This window comes from Seriola dumerili, unplaced genomic scaffold (assembly GCF_002260705.1).
Source record: "Seriola dumerili isolate Sdu_G_001 unplaced genomic scaffold, Sdu_1.0 BDQW01000291.1, whole genome shotgun sequence".
Classification (NCBI taxonomy): Eukaryota; Metazoa; Chordata; class Actinopteri; order Carangiformes; family Carangidae; genus Seriola; species Seriola dumerili.
In genome coordinates, this window is record NW_019174546.1 from 5,039,919 (window position 1) to 5,057,912 (window position 17,994).

At 40.2% G+C, this 17,994-nt stretch overlaps 1 protein-coding gene across 2 annotated transcripts; it reads right to left on the reverse strand.

Annotated features, from left to right (window-relative positions):
* Window positions 1-254: 254 nt before the first annotated feature.
* gata6 (GATA binding protein 6) lies at window positions 255-6,961 on the reverse strand. Of its 2 annotated transcripts, none has more exons than XM_022758173.1 (7): window positions 6,880-6,961; window positions 5,283-6,191; window positions 4,528-4,700; window positions 3,489-3,614; window positions 3,301-3,388; window positions 3,103-3,200; window positions 255-2,588 (listed from the first exon to the last, which is right to left on the reverse strand). In XM_022758173.1, exons 2-7 carry the CDS (start codon window positions 6,130-6,132, stop codon window positions 2,427-2,429), a joined length of 1,497 nt encoding a protein of 498 aa, XP_022613894.1. In that variant the 5' UTR covers window positions 6,133-6,191; window positions 6,880-6,961; the 3' UTR covers window positions 255-2,426. The 2 variants fall into 2 exon arrangements, with proteins under 2 accessions (XP_022613894.1, XP_022613895.1); XM_022758174.1 differs by lacking the exon at window positions 6,880-6,961 and adding an exon at window positions 6,291-6,532.
* Between the last annotated feature and the right edge of the window lie 11,033 nt (window positions 6,962-17,994).

Genomic DNA, 17,994 nt, shown 5'->3' on the forward strand with positions numbered 1-17,994 from the left:
TATGACAGAGAGCAGACAGATAACTCTAAGCCCAGACATAAATCTTTACCATCTCGAAGAAATCTTTTCATGTGGTATTACTCACAGACCATATTCGCTTAAGTACAGTAAACACTGTGACAGGTACTTTGAGCTGCTGGTTCAAGAGGACACAGGAAAGTGGATTGTGCTTTGAGCCCTCGGGGGCTGGTAGAAAAGAAAAAAAAAACTCTTAAGTAAAAAAAAAAAAAAAAAAAAAAAAAAAAAAAAAACTGTCAAGAAGAATAAAGACTCGCTTTAATGAAACATAAGCAGAATGTGGAAGCAAACCACCCAGAAAACACTGAAAACGTTTGTTTTGAGATGTCATCTTTTGAAACATTTAGGTGGGAGGTGTGTCTTTCTGAAAATGAAGCATGGATTTTATTTTTTGTTGCACAGCCTTTCCCAGGAAATGCTTGCCTTGCATTAGCTGATCTTGATTTTTTTTTTTTTTCCCCATGCATGAAAAAGTCTGAGAAGCTGCTCAGTTTTTTCTTTAGCCTGGGAGACATGGGGTGTTAAAGCATAGCTGCGATTGCCTCATACAAAAGAATGCCTGAGTAATATTAAAATTATGCAAGAACATGGTTCTTTCCACAACTTCAAAACACTGATGCTCTTTCTTTAAAACACAGGGTGACTGTAAATTCATTTGCATTACCAGAACAATTTATTGGACTGAATTTAAATAAAAATAATTTCTTATAATGTTCCAAAAAAACAAAACAAAAAAAAACAAAAAAAAAAAACATTATATTTCAAAAAATAAATAACTCCAGAAGAATGAATAACATGCCCATTTTTGGGTGAAGCAAGTTGTGAAAGAAAAAAAAAAGAAAATGAAAGTAAGAAATAACCCTCTTTATGCCAAGGTTCACATCTAACTCATCAGATTTCCTTCAGGTTTGAATCTCCTCTTGGTTGTTTTGTGGCCTGAAATAGCTTTTCGAGACTCCGCCCACACAATAGCTGGGGGACATGGAGACATGGAAGGTGCAGTATCAAAAATACCTCAAATTTTGATTCTGCATGCCACCCATTCTACTGTGAGTTCAAATATTTGACCATAATAAAGGCACATTTTAAAGAAAATATTATATTGATGTAATATGAAGTGTTTGCTTCTGTATTTGTTTTTCTCATTGACCACTTTAACACCTCATCATGTTAATCTGGGCCGTCACGCTCCTCTTAAATCCTCACAGGGATTAGTCAAAGTCATCGAAGAAAGAACATGAATTTGTTCAGAGATGACCTCACACTCCACTTTGGTCTAATTTTGGTATAAAAATGATGCAACAGTACATGCTTGCATGGTGAAAGGTATACAGTTTATAGTGAGTCACGTAGTGCAGCCAACAGTCTTCTTTTGCAGTTTATGATTTGTAACATGAAGGTCAGTAGGCTCACAGCTAGTCTGGGTGTGCTTTGTTCAAACAAGCCACGAGCTGCTTCACGTGTAAAACAGTTTTTGTAGCTCCGCTTTAAGAGAAGTACCTTAATGCTACCCAACAGCTGATAAGGTTTCAGTATCAAAAATTAGTCTGAAGGAGTTGATTATTTGCAAATTTTTTTTAGTAAATAATTAAACAAAAACACTGGACGACATACCCTGTTTAAACCAGTATCTAGTATCAGTCAAATACAGTAAGAGCTTTCAGTGGAAAACATGTGCAGATTCAACACTACTGTACTACTAACAACCACTTACAGAGAAAAAAAATTAGAAAAAGAAGACATCAGAATGGTTTAACTTCTACTCTATATTGATATCTTTATTAACAATCATAGCCATGTTTTCAACAATGGAAGATTTATAAATATTTTTTTTTCTTTTGATTCATAAAAGTTGTCTTGGCACTTGTGGCATGATTCCAGTTGTGGAAAGAAAAAGAAAATCTAAACGTCCTTAAAGAGTATGGCGCTTTGGGAAGCGCTGGTATCCAATCAACAGCTTTTTCTTCAGAGAGGAAATCCATTATGTACATGATGGCCTTCTTTGAAGAACCCAGATCTGGTTCTTCTGTGCCATGGATGGGAGAGATATCGAGTGCACGGCAGGTCCAGAAACCATCCACATCAGGCCTTCTGATTGATCATCTGGCCTGTCGTTTCCCTTTTGTTGTTTTTTTGTTTTTTTTGTTTTTTTTTTTCTGTTTTTTGTTTTTTTGTTTTAAGGCAACAAGATCCCCACACCAATCTGGAAACAAATCCCAGATATTCCAATCTCGGTTCAAGCTTGCAGCATGACCTAAGGCGGTTTCACCCTTCTTTTCCCCCCAGTCTGACTCTTCTTGCATCAGCTGCGAGGAAGGAAACAAACATTGCCCCCGAATACTTCCACATTACATAGCATCCAGGCAGAAGGGGCCAGAGACTGCTGTCCTCCCAAAAGATTTAAATGTTCAAGCTAAAGCCATGGGGCACCAGGGTTCACCCCTCACTGAAGCTACATCTGATGGCTGGGTCAGGCCCACGCTGGTGTACAGGCCGTCCTGTGCCGGGTACTTCACCGCTGAGCCCGAGCCTGTTCCCTCCCCGGAGCTGGACAGCACAGATGAACTGACCTACAACATCACAGCCAATAAAATAAAATTAAAAAACGCATTAAAAACTTGAGTGTATTTAAAAAGCGGCCATTTCTTGTATAAAATATGCAATCTGCCTCAGTTTGGAGTGTGACTCATTTTTTGGTTTTGCATTACACAAGTGGGAGAAAAAGCATCAGATCCTGAGAAATGTGAAGCTCATTTTACTGTAATATAATGGTGACACATTTATGAGCAGCAGTCATCACCACAAAGCATCGGTCAGCCTGCATGTGACCATTTTACCTTAACACCTGCTGTAGCAAAGGCTGCAATGCTTTCATTACAAAAATATTCACCCCTGAGGATGCATCATAGACAAAGTTTGACATTTAAAATAATTGTAAGGATGATATTTTGAAATTATTCATTTCATTTCAGGTTTTTATTAAAAAACAAAGATAAGACTCTATAATTTATGTGATGCCTTGAATTTAAATGAAACAGAGGACTTTTGAATTTAATATTTAAAAAAATTAAATAAAAGTCTTACCCCGGAGACCTGTCCAGAGGGAGAGCTGGTTTTTGAGCAGTCTTCAGAATTGGATGAAGAGGTGGATGTGGGAGTCATAGAGATAGAGTTGTTATTTCCTGTAAAAACATAGAGTATGTTGTTAAGATCGTATTTTAAAAAGCAAGAGCTTATAATATTTATGCACAGGAAGAGCAGTAAGAATGATCAGTAACTCACCAGAGGATCCCTTTGTTTTATTCAATGTTTTCGGTTTTCTTTTTCTTGTCTGAATTCCCTCTTTCTTCATGGCGAGCGGCCGAGGTACCTGCAGGTTGGATCATTTATTATTTTTGACTCGCTGAGGCACTGATTAATAAAAGTGTGAATTAAATTAAAAATAAATGTGAAATCAATTCTCCACTCACCCCGTGTAGTTTTGTGTAGAGCCCACATGCGTTACACACCGGCTCTCCCTCGGCGTTTCTGCGCCACAAAGTGGTCGTGCTGGTTTGACAGTTGGCGCAGGACAGGCCGATTCTTCTGGACGTTGACTGGTGATAGAAACACAACATTAAGTTACTTCAGTTACTGTAATAAGATTTGAGCATTTAAAGAAAAACAATTAAATATGCGGACTTGTCAAGCCAAAAAATAGAGTGGGAGCATTTGCCACAAGTAAAAAAAAAAGAAAAAAAAAAAAGAAAAAAAAAAGGTTTTTTAAAAAGCCACACTCCACCAATTGAATTAGGATTTGGCCATTCACATCCTATTTCCTAACAATAATACAGCTCCTATTATGATCGCCATGTAAATGGCTTTTACGCACGGCTTTTTACAGGATGTTGATTATCAAGGAGTCCGTACGTGACATTTGATTTCCTTGTAAAAAAAAAAACTGTGCGTAATGCTGTGCGTAATGGCACCAGGAAAAGATCTGTCCCCGTGTCGACTGCTTAGATTAAATTAGCCAGAAGCACTGAATAGGCTGAGTGACAGATTAAGTGCCTGATTAATTACATTAACAAATGTCCTCACTGTATGGGTGGCTTTGATCCAATTAAATCAGTGCCTCCGACTCTGTTAAAGCCAAATAATGAGAAATTTAGCACTAGACCTATAAGTCTTCACTCCAATCCTGCATGAGCTTCATTTATGATTGTTGGCCGATAAATTAATGTCATTGGTTAATGTGTTAAATGATGTCATCAACTTGCTCACTCCATGTCAAATGTATGTGTTGTGTAATATAGCCTATTTTACAGACCGATTTCTGCCGATTTTACACGGTGAATCACGGACAAAATGGAACAAATTAGTTGGATTAAAATCAAATCTAAAATGCTTTGATATGTTAAAGGTAAAGCATTAGATACTGTGAATATCACCATGGGCCCGATGACCTCAAGCCATTGTTTGAATCAATTAGGCAGGAAATTGAGCGGATAAGTGGTCCCCTGTGCTTACCGTCCGTTTCTGTGGTTTAATTAATGGCCTGCTCAGCCCATTCATTTTGCTGTACAGGCCACAGGCGTTGCAGAGAAAGTGGCCCGTGCCGTCGCGCCTCCAGAGCGGCGTGGAGATGGAGCCGCAGTTGACGCACTCTCTGCTCTCGCCCATGTCGTCCAGAATATCTGAAACTATAAAGAAACACTTACATCAACGGAAAGCTCCACTTTTATACTTTTGTTGTTATTTTCCTTAGAGTTCGCGCTTCTCCTACAAATGTCAGGTGAAGTAAATTAAATCACATCCACAGATTTCACAATTATCATTGAAATGACCCACAATGTTTCATTATATTAAAAAGTAGACTTCTAAATCTGACACGCTTTCAGTAATTTTATACTGTTGTGAAAACGTTGCTTGGATACCTTTGGGATTTTGTTTTCATAATTTATGGTTCTACATATTTTGGCCAGTTGTAGTACTGCGCACAGATATAGGGCCTAATTTTTCTTGCAGGAATGACACAGGCATGGTCCCTGAAGACAAAAACCAGCTCAATTTTCAACATTGGAAGAACATATTCGTGGTACTTTAAACATAGTTTGGGCGAATTCTTTTTAATATTTTGAGCTGGAGTTTCAGTGGACACTGCAGTGGTTACATGCCTGATTAAAAGGACTTTTTCTTTAATCTTTTTTTTTCATCCCAGACATCACTATACACCCCCCCCTCCCCCCTCCTCCTCCTCCTCTGTACTTAGCATTTTTTCTTACCTCCGTTTGGTCCTCGGATCAAGGGCGCGCCTCTGCTCTGCAAGGTGTGCAGCATCGTGTTATCGAAATGTCCCCCGGTCCAAGGTGAGGGCAGCTGGGAGAGCTGCGGTGCAACATAAGGAGAGTATGGACTCGGGTAGGTCCCGCTGAGGGGCCGAGAAAGTCCGTACTGGTCTCTGTTGCTCACATTCAGTGTGTTACTGTAGCCGCTGTCTCTCGGCGTCCCGTTATTCATGGGGGGACTTGGAGGATAGTGGAACCGGCTGGAGGTGTGCGGGCTCCCGGTGCTGTATGAAGGGCTCTCCGGGGTGGACTGAGACCAGACCGAGTGGCTGGAGACGGCGTGGCTGGGCTGCGCAGAGCCGCTGGCCTGCAGATAAGACAGGCTGGGTATCATGGGGCCCACCCGGGAGCTGGGCACGTACACGGGAGAGTTGGGATTGGAGTGCATATAACCACCAGAGGAGGAATCATATCCAGTCTGGCTCTGGGCTGCGGCGATGGCGATTGTTTGGTACATGTCGGCCGGGTCCACCAGCAAGCTCGCCTTGTGCGCTCCGCTGGAGAAGACGAGTTTGCTGCCTTGGTCTAAATCCGTAAACAGCGGGATGTCCTCGGTAGTGGTCAGGGTGTTGTTATGGTGTCCGAAGTGAACGTAGGAGTGTAATGATCTGCCGTCGGAGCGGCGGTGCCCCAGTGCGTCAAGCTCGCTCGGAGGTGTCCTCAGCTCATCCGAGGTGGGACCGTCCCTCCTGCTGTCACCGGGCAGGTAGGTCTGCTCAGCCGGTGACCCTGGGCTGCTGGATACTTCTCGCTTGACCATGGACCAGCTGTTTTCGCCCAGGTCCATCCAGGAGCACTTTCCATACACCGTAGGGGTTAATAAAAATGGTCAGGGAGTAGTCCACCCTGTGAAGAAAAAAATGAGAAAAATATGAGTGGGAACCGTTAGGAAATCAGGGAAACTACACTCGTGGGAAGTTGTGGGCAACTGAGTTCAAAAAGTACCCCAAAAACATCTGGATAGAAACTCGCAAATATTCTGGAAAAGCGCAAATCCACCTCTGATCCTTCACTTCACCGTGTGTCATCCTTAAAACAGCTGCCACAATACAAACCGAATAAACTGAATATTAATTCACACCATGTTAACTAACACTGTATCATCTCTAACTCCAGTAAAGCACGTCAGTTCACAGTGATTGCCATACTCCCATCAAGAGCTTTTAAGAGGCATGGATCCATCCGTGTCAAATCTCTGTCCTCCCACACACACACACACACACATATACACACACACACACACACACACACACACACACACACACACACAAGTAAACACACACACACACACACACATAACAGATAGGAAACAAAACGCAATATGTCTTCACAGCAAAAGAGATAACCGTTTGATAAGACCCAAAACAGATAAGGGCCGAGAGGCAGGCAGGAGCGATAAAACGATACCCCGAAATGAGTTAGTTCCAGCTGCGCTCAAACCAGCTGTTCGACCCAGCTGTTTGCCGCACAAGAGAAAAGACAGTATAGGATAAGAGGGTAAAAGAGGAGACATTAGTCGCTTTTCACCACATACCTGCTAGTTGTGTGCCATAAGTTGCAGTCAAAGTTCCTAATAGTGAGCCGCTGCTTCTCCTGGAAGTACTGGGAAATGTTAGTGCGGTCTGACGAGGTTTATGAGAGGAGGCGCTTCTGGTGGCTGCGGCTGCGGGAGGCGGACCAATCATGTGGAGTGTGAGCCGCAGCAAACACGATGGGGGTGCCAGCCTGTGAACTCGTCCAATCAATCACACGGACAAAACAGAAAGAAAGAGAGGGAGAGGGAGAGGGAGAGGGAGAGAGAGAGAGATACTTGATCACGTCTGAACCTTCGAATAACCTGCAAATGCAATCATGCTCCCGAGAGTTTTCCACAGCTCATGTTTTTAGACACAGATGGAGCTCCGCGTCTTCTCAGCCGCTTTTCTTTTTGACTTATCAAATTTAATTCCCAATAATAACAGTTCTCCCGAGTTTAAATACGTGCGCTGTATAATAGTCATACATACATTTTTAACATCTTTTTAATTTCATTTTTTTCTACCATTGTTTTGATTTATAGATTTGGTTAAAAATGTTACTAATAAAACCTGCTGATATAGTGTTGTAATACATTTATTAATAAAGCCTCGGCCCACTACAATTTTACTTTGAGGTACATACTTCAACTTTTTGCCAATTTATTTCTATAGGGAAATGTATTTCTTTCTTCATATCATTTATATGCAGGTACAACTGAGAACTGATATTTAAAAAAAAATCCAATCACCATTTAGCGGACAATGTTTTACTGTAGATAAAATTAGCTCCAGCTCAGCAGTGCAGTGCTAATTCCACGTTACTGTATCATTAACAATAATCCAGTGATACAGGCTAACATTTGTTTACATTTTGCTGGTAATACCCCGCCCCATATTTTGAATGCAGGACTTTTTTTTTTTACAAGTTAGATTTTTACACTGATGTATTGCTACTTTTATTTTGGTAAAATATCTGAATACTTCCTCCAATGCTGGCTGATAATTACAGCTAATGATGGACCGTTCAAACTAAATTTAATGTCTAAAAGAATTGAGATTATTTTGATTTTGGGTATGTATTTATTATAGACTTCATTAATTTTTAGACCGTTTAAGAATATTAATGAACTAATAGGCCTACAACATATTTTCTCAATGCAAAACCAATGTAGGCTTTGTTGGTATTTATTGAAGGCCCCGGGACACAGTCTTGATTCTTCCTTTGTTTATTCTCTACACTCGGCGCAGTGATCGATAAATCTCCTCCTAATCAGTTTATTTAAGTCAGACGCTTTCATTCAGGATTAAATGGCTTCATCTGTGCAGCAGCACAAACTCACAGCACGTCTCTGCTGCCGCTGTGAACAGCCTCACTTTGAAGCGCGATGATTCGCTCAGCCTGAATATACATGGAGCTGAGTGAAGTGATCAAAAGTGGCCAAGGTGTCAATTGAATCATTCACTCATTTACAGGTCTTCTCGTGCGTGTTCACAGAGGTTAACAAACAGTTACCGGTTCATCACAGTCACAACCATTCAGCAGGGATTTGTGTCTGTTTACATTTTGTCTGGATGGGAGATAGCTGAGCACTAAAGACTGAATTGCAGAGGACGCCACCATTTACGACTAATATTACTACTACTGCAACTGCTGCTGCTACTGCACATGCAGCAGACTGGAGGCTGCAGGGACTTACCTCTAATATTTATACTGCTGCTACTAAAAGGTCACTACAACTCAGACTGAATTGAAGGGAGTGCACTATTTAGGACTTATATTTCTAAGTATAATTACTACTAGCCTATTACTACTACTGCCACTGTTTAACCCTTCCATTAACACTACTACAAGCCTAATACCACAGTCAGAACAGGAAGCTGCAGAGACCTGTGCTCCGTCACTTACTGCAAATTTACCACCTGCAATGCTAATTACTATATTACTAATATTACTACTACTACTAGTACTACTACTAATAGCTTATATATAGGCTACTATATTCAAAAAAATTGTTATATTAGCCTAGGCTATATGCTTTTATTATAACAACTATTATTATTATCATTATTATTATAGCTACAGCCACTTTGTGTAGCCACAGTTCTTACTACTAATCTGCTACTAGTAGTATTATAGCTAGAGATAGGCTACTATCACACTGTTACTCTACCGCTACTACTATTATTACTGCACCTAACTGCTGCTTAGTGCCTATAATATAAATATTAACATTTAGGCTACTTGGGCTACTACTTTCTTTTTGGCATATACATGGAACTATGTCAATTTATCTTTTTGTTGAGCCAATGTTGAATTATGTGTAAATCTAAGGAGAAAACCACAGGATTAACACGCGGAGTCCTTTAGGCTTCACAGTACAGCTGCAGTAGCAGCTGATAGTACAGTACACAGTTAGGCCCACTGCTGTTATTATCACTGCTGCTGCTGCTAAAACTCGACCAGGCTACAGTACAGTTGCCATTATTAAAAAAGTATTGCTGCTGCTCCGTACGCCTAACTTTAGATATCGTGGCTGTATTACTGTTTAGGTTATAGGCATATGTGTCTATCAGGATATGTTCTGCTTCAGGTTCAAATTACTATTTAGAACTCCGCTCATATGGATTCATATTTTGGGTCATATTATGTTTACGCACGCAGACACAATGTGTTGTCTTGTAACTCTTATGTCTTCTTCTGCTCAGTTGTTACAGGATCAACTCCGATACGACATTTAACCGCGAGAAGAAAAGTTCTGGGGGTGTTTTTTTTTTTTTTTTTTTTTTTTTTTTTTAATCAGAGGGAGTAAGTAAACCATGCGCTACTGTCTCCCATCCCATCGTCTCAGTGAGCAGTTGTCAGGGAGGTGCGAGAATACAAAATCCTGTTGTGCCCCCCCCCCCCCCCCCCTCAACCCCCCCTCCCACTCCCTCCTCTCTGCACTCCTTCCTCACTGGCTGCGGAGCCTCGCGTTGATGAATGAGGTGTTTTCGCAGTAATGTCAAAGTGTGCTGCTCTGACACACGGAGCCTGTGAGGAGAAGTGGCAGGACGCCGCCCTGTCTCCACATTTATCCACACACGGTCAAACACCGTGGGCCTGCATCACTGTCAGCCACGGTAAATCTAATTATCTTTATCATCATTTTAACTGGAAAACACCATTTAAATATTAGCCTACATTTAATTGCATTCAGAGTAGGATAAACATTATTTAAATTCTAAATTGATTCTTGGGTCCTACTTCCACTCATATTAAAAATATATATTATAATATTAATATACACTATTAATAATATAATAACCTATTAGTTTCGTTAGAATGAAACTAAACTAAATAATAACAATAATAATAACAACAACAAATCTATATAAATTTCAAATTTGACAGCTTGTACAACTTTTATCATTAATTTGTTTTTTCACCCGGACCGTGGCTCCAATTTTATCTGAATAATGTTTGTTTCTTTCAGGAGGTGTACAGGCTAATGGCCGACCCTCTTCAGGTGTCAGTGGCTTATGTACCGACTTGATAATGATTATCTCCAGTACTCCAGCTCTTGTTATAGAGCCTGCTCCTGATTAGCCAATACTGCTGCAATATGCATGATGTTATTGAGATAACAAGGAGCAGGAACAGCGCTTCTTCACTGAAACATGGACTAATATCACATTACTACTTGAGTGTGATTCATTATTCATGTCGGTGAGTGTACAACGTGGTGATTATTGCGTGGCTTTTTTAAATTTTTTATTGACATGTTGGTTGCGAGACAGTTTTTTTGTGACTCAGCGGAAAAGCCACAGAGTTTAGATTTCTCTCCTCTGTTAGGACATTTAACCCTGTACACGGACAGGTCTGGAATATGGTAAAGGAGAAGTGACTGAAGTTACTGTAGCTACACGTAGGCTATAAAAAAAAAAAATCAAAAGGAAGAGACTTTATCCGTTGTATTCGTTGCCTATTTCACATATTGGCTAATGTGTAGTTTTAAGTAAAGCAATGTGGATCATAATAGTCTTTTAATTATGGAGTAAGAATAATAGTTAAAACTTTATTTTTTCATTTAAACCTTATTGAGATACGTTTGCACTATAATGCTACAAAGAAACAAAATGGCCTTTTCCTTTTAGTAGCTTAAATATCCACTAAAAAGGCCATTTTCGATCAGTTTACACTGTAATGAGCTACTTAACACTGCAACTGAATTTAATACCTAAATGGAGACAGGCAGGTTTTTATGGACATTAGATATATGGATTCAGTCTGGTATCACACAGCGGCGAACCAATAACTCCAGTTTCTTAAGCCATTTTGCGCGTTATCACTACGTAGTTTTTGCTTTTCGCGTGTCATGTCACACTACGTAATTTCTCTACTGACAACCCCCTGATTATACATTATACAACCATTGCCCCTAAACCTATCTCAAACGGCGTTATATGACGCCTACAATGCGTATAGGACGCACGAAAAAACCCTAAAAGTGGTGTCATACGCCATCCCATCATGCCCCGACTGTAGATAAATAGATGGTGCACATATTTTGAGATTTTTGCATGATGGTGTTATAGTGATTTTTTTGTTTGTCTTTTATTTTATAAACTAATCCAGTCAAATACTTCACTTACTTAACAGAGCTATAAAAACACATACATTTTTGTGAAAACTCTACAAATATTAAAATATCTTTTAATATTTGTAGACTTATTTTCTAAAAGAAAAGAAAGATATTGAAAAAACACTAAGTTTCAAAATAAAATACTGATTAAATATAAATAAAGTCTGCTGACATGAAAATTAGACTCATTAGGGGTCATGAATTTGAAGGTTTCTCTTAAAGTGAAAGTAATTATCAAATACAACTTTTTTAATGTGGCATATATTTTTAAATATTCCAGAATCTGTTGTTAATTAACAATCATCAGCTTACACATAACAAATCATAAATATCCATATATATCCACCTAAATATACATACACATACACCTCAAAGAAAATCAGATACAGATTTGAACTTTTGTTTGTACAGCTCAAACAAAAACGTTTTGTCCCCATGAAACTGAAAAAAAACAACTAAATTTATGAATAAAGCAACAAGGTTACAGCACCATAAATGTGTGAAACCATACAAGAGGCATCACATTAATTCAATCAAGATCAGTTTATGAGGAAAAGCCCTGAATTTGTCCTATAAAGTTAAATCAGCCACAGCACCAGTGGACGCTGTTTCCTGTATCTATTACCTCCATGTCCTGCTGCTAGAGCCTCTAAAACGTTGACCTATTTGTTTTTATTTTATGGAAGACACAGTTAAGTTTTATACCTGCACAGGTCTGTTTCTCCTGCCCCTCTACTGAATGGTGGCTTGTCCAGAGCTGCTGGAGCAAAGGCTGCCGGGAGGCCCGTGAGCATCAGACTCTCCTGTTTGAAGTGGTAGATGATTAAACGGGCCCTGACAGGTGTAAAAGCAACCTTTGTCATTTTGGACATGCACCGTCCTTGCTTCCTCGGCTCGCCCACAATGGAACGCCCTGCTCTCACCTGCCTGCATTTACTGACTGTGTGTGTGTTTGTGTGTGTGTGTTTAAGTCAGCGTTGGAAGAAGATTTTCAGGATGTGAAGGCTGCTGACAATCCTGCACCATCATGTGATGAATGACTGACGAATACATTCCTCCTCATTTGAGAGGTTTGTTCGCTTTTGTGGTCTTGGCTCTGTGGTGTAAAGAACAAGAACATGAGTTACCTCAAATGAAGAGACACACTCCAGAGGAACAGATGCAAGCTTTTCTGCGCCGTGAAAAAGATGGAGGCACATTATTTGCATCTCCAGCAGCTCCAGTTTATCACTCCAGTATCATGATGTCATATCAGCCTGACACTGGATTCAGGGTCCATTTGACCTATTCTTTTAACTATGGCTCCATCCATGAATCAGCTGTAGCTTTATGTTATTGTATGATGAACTGCTTTTATCACTTGTGATGCTCTTGTCTCAGATATGTCTTTTCTTGGAAAGAAGCCTTGATATCAGTGGGAATACACCAGTTAAACAAAGATACAAAATTTAAACTTTTGTTGTAAGCATAGATACAGTATTTCATTTTAAGATTTGAAATAAGACACACGAGTTTGTTCTGATATCATATGGAGTCAAAATTCAAACACAGCTTTGATAGGGCAAACTGAGGCAAAGCACATTGCTCTGTAATATGAGGGATTAGGTGGATTAGTAGAGCAAAGCCTTGCTGCATGTAATTATAATATTAATTTGCACATTTTTCAGGTTGGGTTTAGTCATATTGGAAGTGGGATTAAGTGGATCAGGAGCAGGATCTCTTATGGAATAATCAAATGGGTTTGTACAGTTTTCAAGCTGCACTTAATTTTTGATGTGGACTCTTTGATCAGCAGCAAGTTGCCAAAGACCAAAGTTCATTTACTATTTTTAGGTATCCTACGCTATGAATGGATGACAGAGAGTTCCACTGATGCTTTTATTTTTGGTTATGGAAAAGTGAAATCTTTCATGACACACACATGAATCAGGGTTTCCTGAATTTCTGAATGCAAGTAGAACAGGCCAGGAGGGTTCGAGAGAAAAATATTCTGCACTTAACTCAGTTTCCGTATCTTAGTTCATTTTAATTTCCATGCCAGGTGCTGACGCAGAGCAGGAGTCTCCCAGTATTTTAGGGTGTTAAGGAAGCTGTGATAACTTCTGCCACTTTAGGTCCCACGTCAAAGGAACCCCGTCTGGAAAGAACCAGTAGTTAGATAAGGCCACCATCCATCACCTATAAAACTTAAGTGTTTAAAAAGCTATTAAAACAAGATAAGGCAGAGGTGTACAATTCAACACACGTAGCCACTAATTCCATTTAAAGTGTGATAATTTCAGTGCAATTGTATTAAGAGACATGTTAAGGTTAAAAATAATCTCCCTCAGTTGAAAAAAAACATTACTGTTCCTAGAAAGATGTGAGTGGCAGTGGTTCAAAACCTGGGGTTTGAGACCCCTATAGGTCACAAAGCTCTCGTGTCTGTATTCTAAATATGAAACTGCAACCAGGAGTGCATTGGGTTAGCTTTGCATAGAGACTGGAGGCAGGGAGGGGGGGAAACAGCTAGCATGGCTCTATCTGGATTAAACAAACTATAACATGCTAATTGATGCGCTTCACAGGTGCTGGTAGGTCAATTTGTTGCCTTTGTATAGATTCAGGCTAGCTGTTTCCCCTAGCTGTCTCCAGTCTTTGTACTAAGCAGAGCTAATTGAGATACCTATCTCCTGGATGATGCGTCATATTTAGCTTAACTATTGGCAAGAAAACAAATTGGTGTATTTCCAAAAACTACCTTTTTGAAAGAAAAAAATATTGATACTACACAAAATTCTGTTCGTTTTTTTTCTAAATGTTTTGGTTCTTGTAAATTTTAGACTGTTTTGGTTATTTGGGACTTTAAAAAAATATTCAAATCAAATAAATTGAAAAGGGAAAATCCCTCTTCTATTGGACTGTCGATGAGCTGAGATCAAAGAAGGATCGAGTGTGAACGCCAAGTTTCATCAACTCAAAAACGCCTGGCTGACCGGCTTTCTGTGTTCGTCTCTGGAAAACCGTGCCTCATCTTTTGAGTAGATTCAGAGGCCGTGTTATTGTTTCCACGCCAGCGTCTCCATCCTGTGGAGCCAGCCCCTCTCTCTGTGTTTTGTCTCAGGAGAGAAGGTCAGGTCTCCAGTACACTTTGTGACTTTTCCCTGAATCAGCTGTTTGGAGCCGCAACCCGAGAGAAAACAGCCTTGGGCCATGGTGACGTCACTGATAGCAAAACAGAGACAAGTTTGGAGGTGAGCTGGTGGCGGTGGTGGGGGGTTACGTGCGGTTGGACACTTCGGCCGGGCACTGTAGTATAGTATGGACCGAGCTGCTGTGTAGACCTTACAGGCACACTCATGCCTCCAAGGTCGAAGGAGTCTCAGCTGCTTATGAGAAGAGTGAGTGGTGGAAATGAAACAATCACCAATTGTTTCCACCAACTGATTCCATCAATTGAGGAATCACAGAAGCCATTTTGACAAGTCCCAGTAAGAAAAGAACATTTTGCAGCTTCAGTATCTTGGTATTGTACATGCTGGCTCCCTCTTATACTGCCTGATAGATTGTTAATGCTTCTATATGACAAGTCAAAATGTTGGTTGTGAAAAAGGGCAATTTGTTCAGAACCAGAACTCATTTCCAGCTTATTTCTTATTTCTCATTTATAAATGTCAGTGCTCCCCTATTATGCAAATACATTTTTTCTCACTTATCTCTGGTGTCTTTCATTGAGCAGATAGTTTTGTTTTTATTTGTTCAGTTTTAGGGATATCCATCTCAGATTACTGCCTTCAGTGTTTTTACCGGTTATAATTACCTGGTTAGTTTGTTTTGGAGAAGAGGAGACCGCTGCAGATATTTCGGCTCCTGGTAATGTAAAAACCTCCTGAATGACTGACACTGAAGGAATCCTAACTGAGAGAAGTTTAGCTGACTGCAATGACAGCTAAAACATTGCAAATAAATTAAAAATTGCTTTCCAATGAAATAGCTTTATTTATGAATGTTGTGTGATTACAATTTATTAGTAACTTGAACTTCATGCACAGCTGCTGTTGGACTTTTACCTTCACTTACTGCTGCAGTATATATGAAGTTTTAACATCCCATGACTTTCAGCTGAAATTTATGGATTTTGTTTCACCTGCTGTTTAAGTTTTTCTGGGCTCATGTTTTCTGGTTTACTCTCTATGTCCATGAGAGTGTAGGTACCCATGTCGCCATTATCTGTCATTTACTAAAAGTCTGGTCATGTCATCTGATCTATCTTACATAAGGGAAGGGTTGGCATGTGGTGGCAGGAAATTAACAAAATAAGACATTCTGGCCCAGAATGTGACTAGAACTGGTAATGAGCTGGGTCTCAGTCAAGTATTTGTGGTGTACCTCTGGGTTGGACCGCACTTCAGTCATATCCCTCATCCCAGACTCCGTCCAGACCTATCAGTCCGTGCTGCAGACATACCTCGTGGCTGAGACTGCAGATTCCTACTTCTGACTTCAGGCCGAGCGTGGACGGATGCAGTTTTGCTAGCTGTGAGGGTCACTGCAAAGGGAGGGGATCCACGGTTAGAAGAGCTACAAAAATGTAAATGACTGATAAGAATTCTGAAAAATATTAATTGGGGAACAGGCAAACGCAGAAACCGGTCTCATACCTGCGTACATTTCCATAGTAGGGTGAAAAGGAAACGGGCTAGCTCGGCAGCATGAGCGAAACAGCAAAAACATGGCTACCTTTGTTTATAGACTGCCCACATAGCTGAGTGGTTAGCGATTTTTACTTTATATGTACCTTTATCTGTTTGCTTCCCTCCTCCTCTCTGTGCTCACATATACAGTATCCAAATAAAGCCGAATTCCCAATAAAGCATTTCTCATTTACATATTTATATGGTCAGAAAACTGAATGAGTTTAAGACTACATGTTACCAGCAGTAACTTCCGAGCCATTTCCAAGCTGTTGCTCTGCTGCTGCTAAAATCCTGATTTTTATAACCGTAACGAGGTCTGACAACATCACTCAAACATAAGTTGAAGACAAAGACTTTGCTGTTTTTTCGGCTATATTTACTTGTTAGATGGGAACTCAGAGAGAAAGTTAAAGGTGATAATATATTTCTGTTTTGCTTCTCACTAGTGCACAGCCTCCTAAATGTTTTCAGCTACTGTATTTCTTCGATTAGTGACCGGGGTCTTGATATTGGTCATAACGTATTTCACTAAGTCTCTTTTTCATTTGCTCCCGTTTCCTGTGTTAATGTTACTGCATTGCGTGTTAATACAAACCAAACACTTGCTGAAACCGTTTCCAGTGGCCAGAAACCCCTTATTTCTTAACAGGGCGCCATTGCTGCTCTGACGTACTGCAGTAAGCGTTTCATTTCCGTATGCTGGCGTTTCTGTTGTTTACGTGCTACTGAGATGTGCTAGTTTTTCTAGCTTAGCAGTTTCCGATGGCATCTCTCTCCCTCCCACTCTCTTGCTCTCTCTGCCCAGTGTGTCTTCTGTTTTGCCTCCTTTAGTAATAAAGGAACATGTAATGACAGTAGTTTATTTTTGCCGAGGGTCATTGACTTACTTCTCCGTTTCCCTGCAGCTCCCGAACAGCCGGGAAACCAGGGCGGCTGGGTGACAGCCCACGTAACAAGAGGTGTAGCCTTAAGCCCACGGTTTGCACCCATACATGGCCCCGCCATATAGGCAATGCTTATAAGTCTTCAAATCTAGCAACTAAGTTGGCAACATCGCAGAACCTTTTTGTGCCAATTAATTTCGAAAGGGCAATGGCCAATGAGAAAACTCTAAATCAGTCACGTGGCATTCGTCTGACCAATGGAATTATGATCTGTCAGACGGTCAGGGATATTCGCGATCATCGGACTGGCTCCGCAGGTGTGGTCCAGCAAGGAAGTGTGCATGTGGAGAAGAGATTTTTATTGGTTAAAAACTGTGAACCAGAACTATGAAGGTTACACAAAGACTGCGGAAGCCTTTGTGAACATCTGTTTACAGAAGGCCTACCAAGCAGAAAATTGTAAAACACAGTCCTCAAGGTTCCCACACAGTGTATGACACAAAAGTTACATGTAGAAATTTGACCATGTTTTTACATGTGAATCAGGACAATGACACCTTACCTTAATGTCTGCTGCAGATCTGAAAGGTGTCATAGATTTTCAAGCTGCCATCCATCTTGAAAATCTACAAAAACTTACTGCTAGCTTGTGGTTTTTGTTTGTTTTTTTGTTTTTTTCATTATGGTTTATAACACTTCATGATCCCAGTGGACCAGACCATCGTGAATGGCATTGTTCACAATTTTGACAATGCCTTTGTACTGATGTTTACAACATACTACTGTATCAACATCAGTTATCCACCAGAACTGGGAGAAATTGTTGCAGAGGTAACTTTCATGGTATTGTACTAAACTAAAAGTTCTGTGTGCAAGCTGTTTCCAATGTGATTCAACTTAACAATGAAAAATGTTATGTTAACTTGACTTCCATCCATTCCAATATATAA

Coding starts and splice junctions, on each gene's coding strand:
- gata6 (XM_022758173.1), bottom strand. CDS start 6,132: ATGGACCTGGGCGAAAACAGCTGGTCCATGGTCAAGCGAGAAGTATCC. Junction 3,389..3,488: donor TCTACACAAAACTACACGGG/GTGAGTGGAGAA, acceptor TCCAACCTGCAG/GTACCTCGGCCGCTCGCCAT. Junction 3,201..3,300: donor TAAAACAAAGGGATCCTCTG/GTGAGTTACTGA, acceptor ATGTTTTTACAG/GAAATAACAACTCTATCTCT.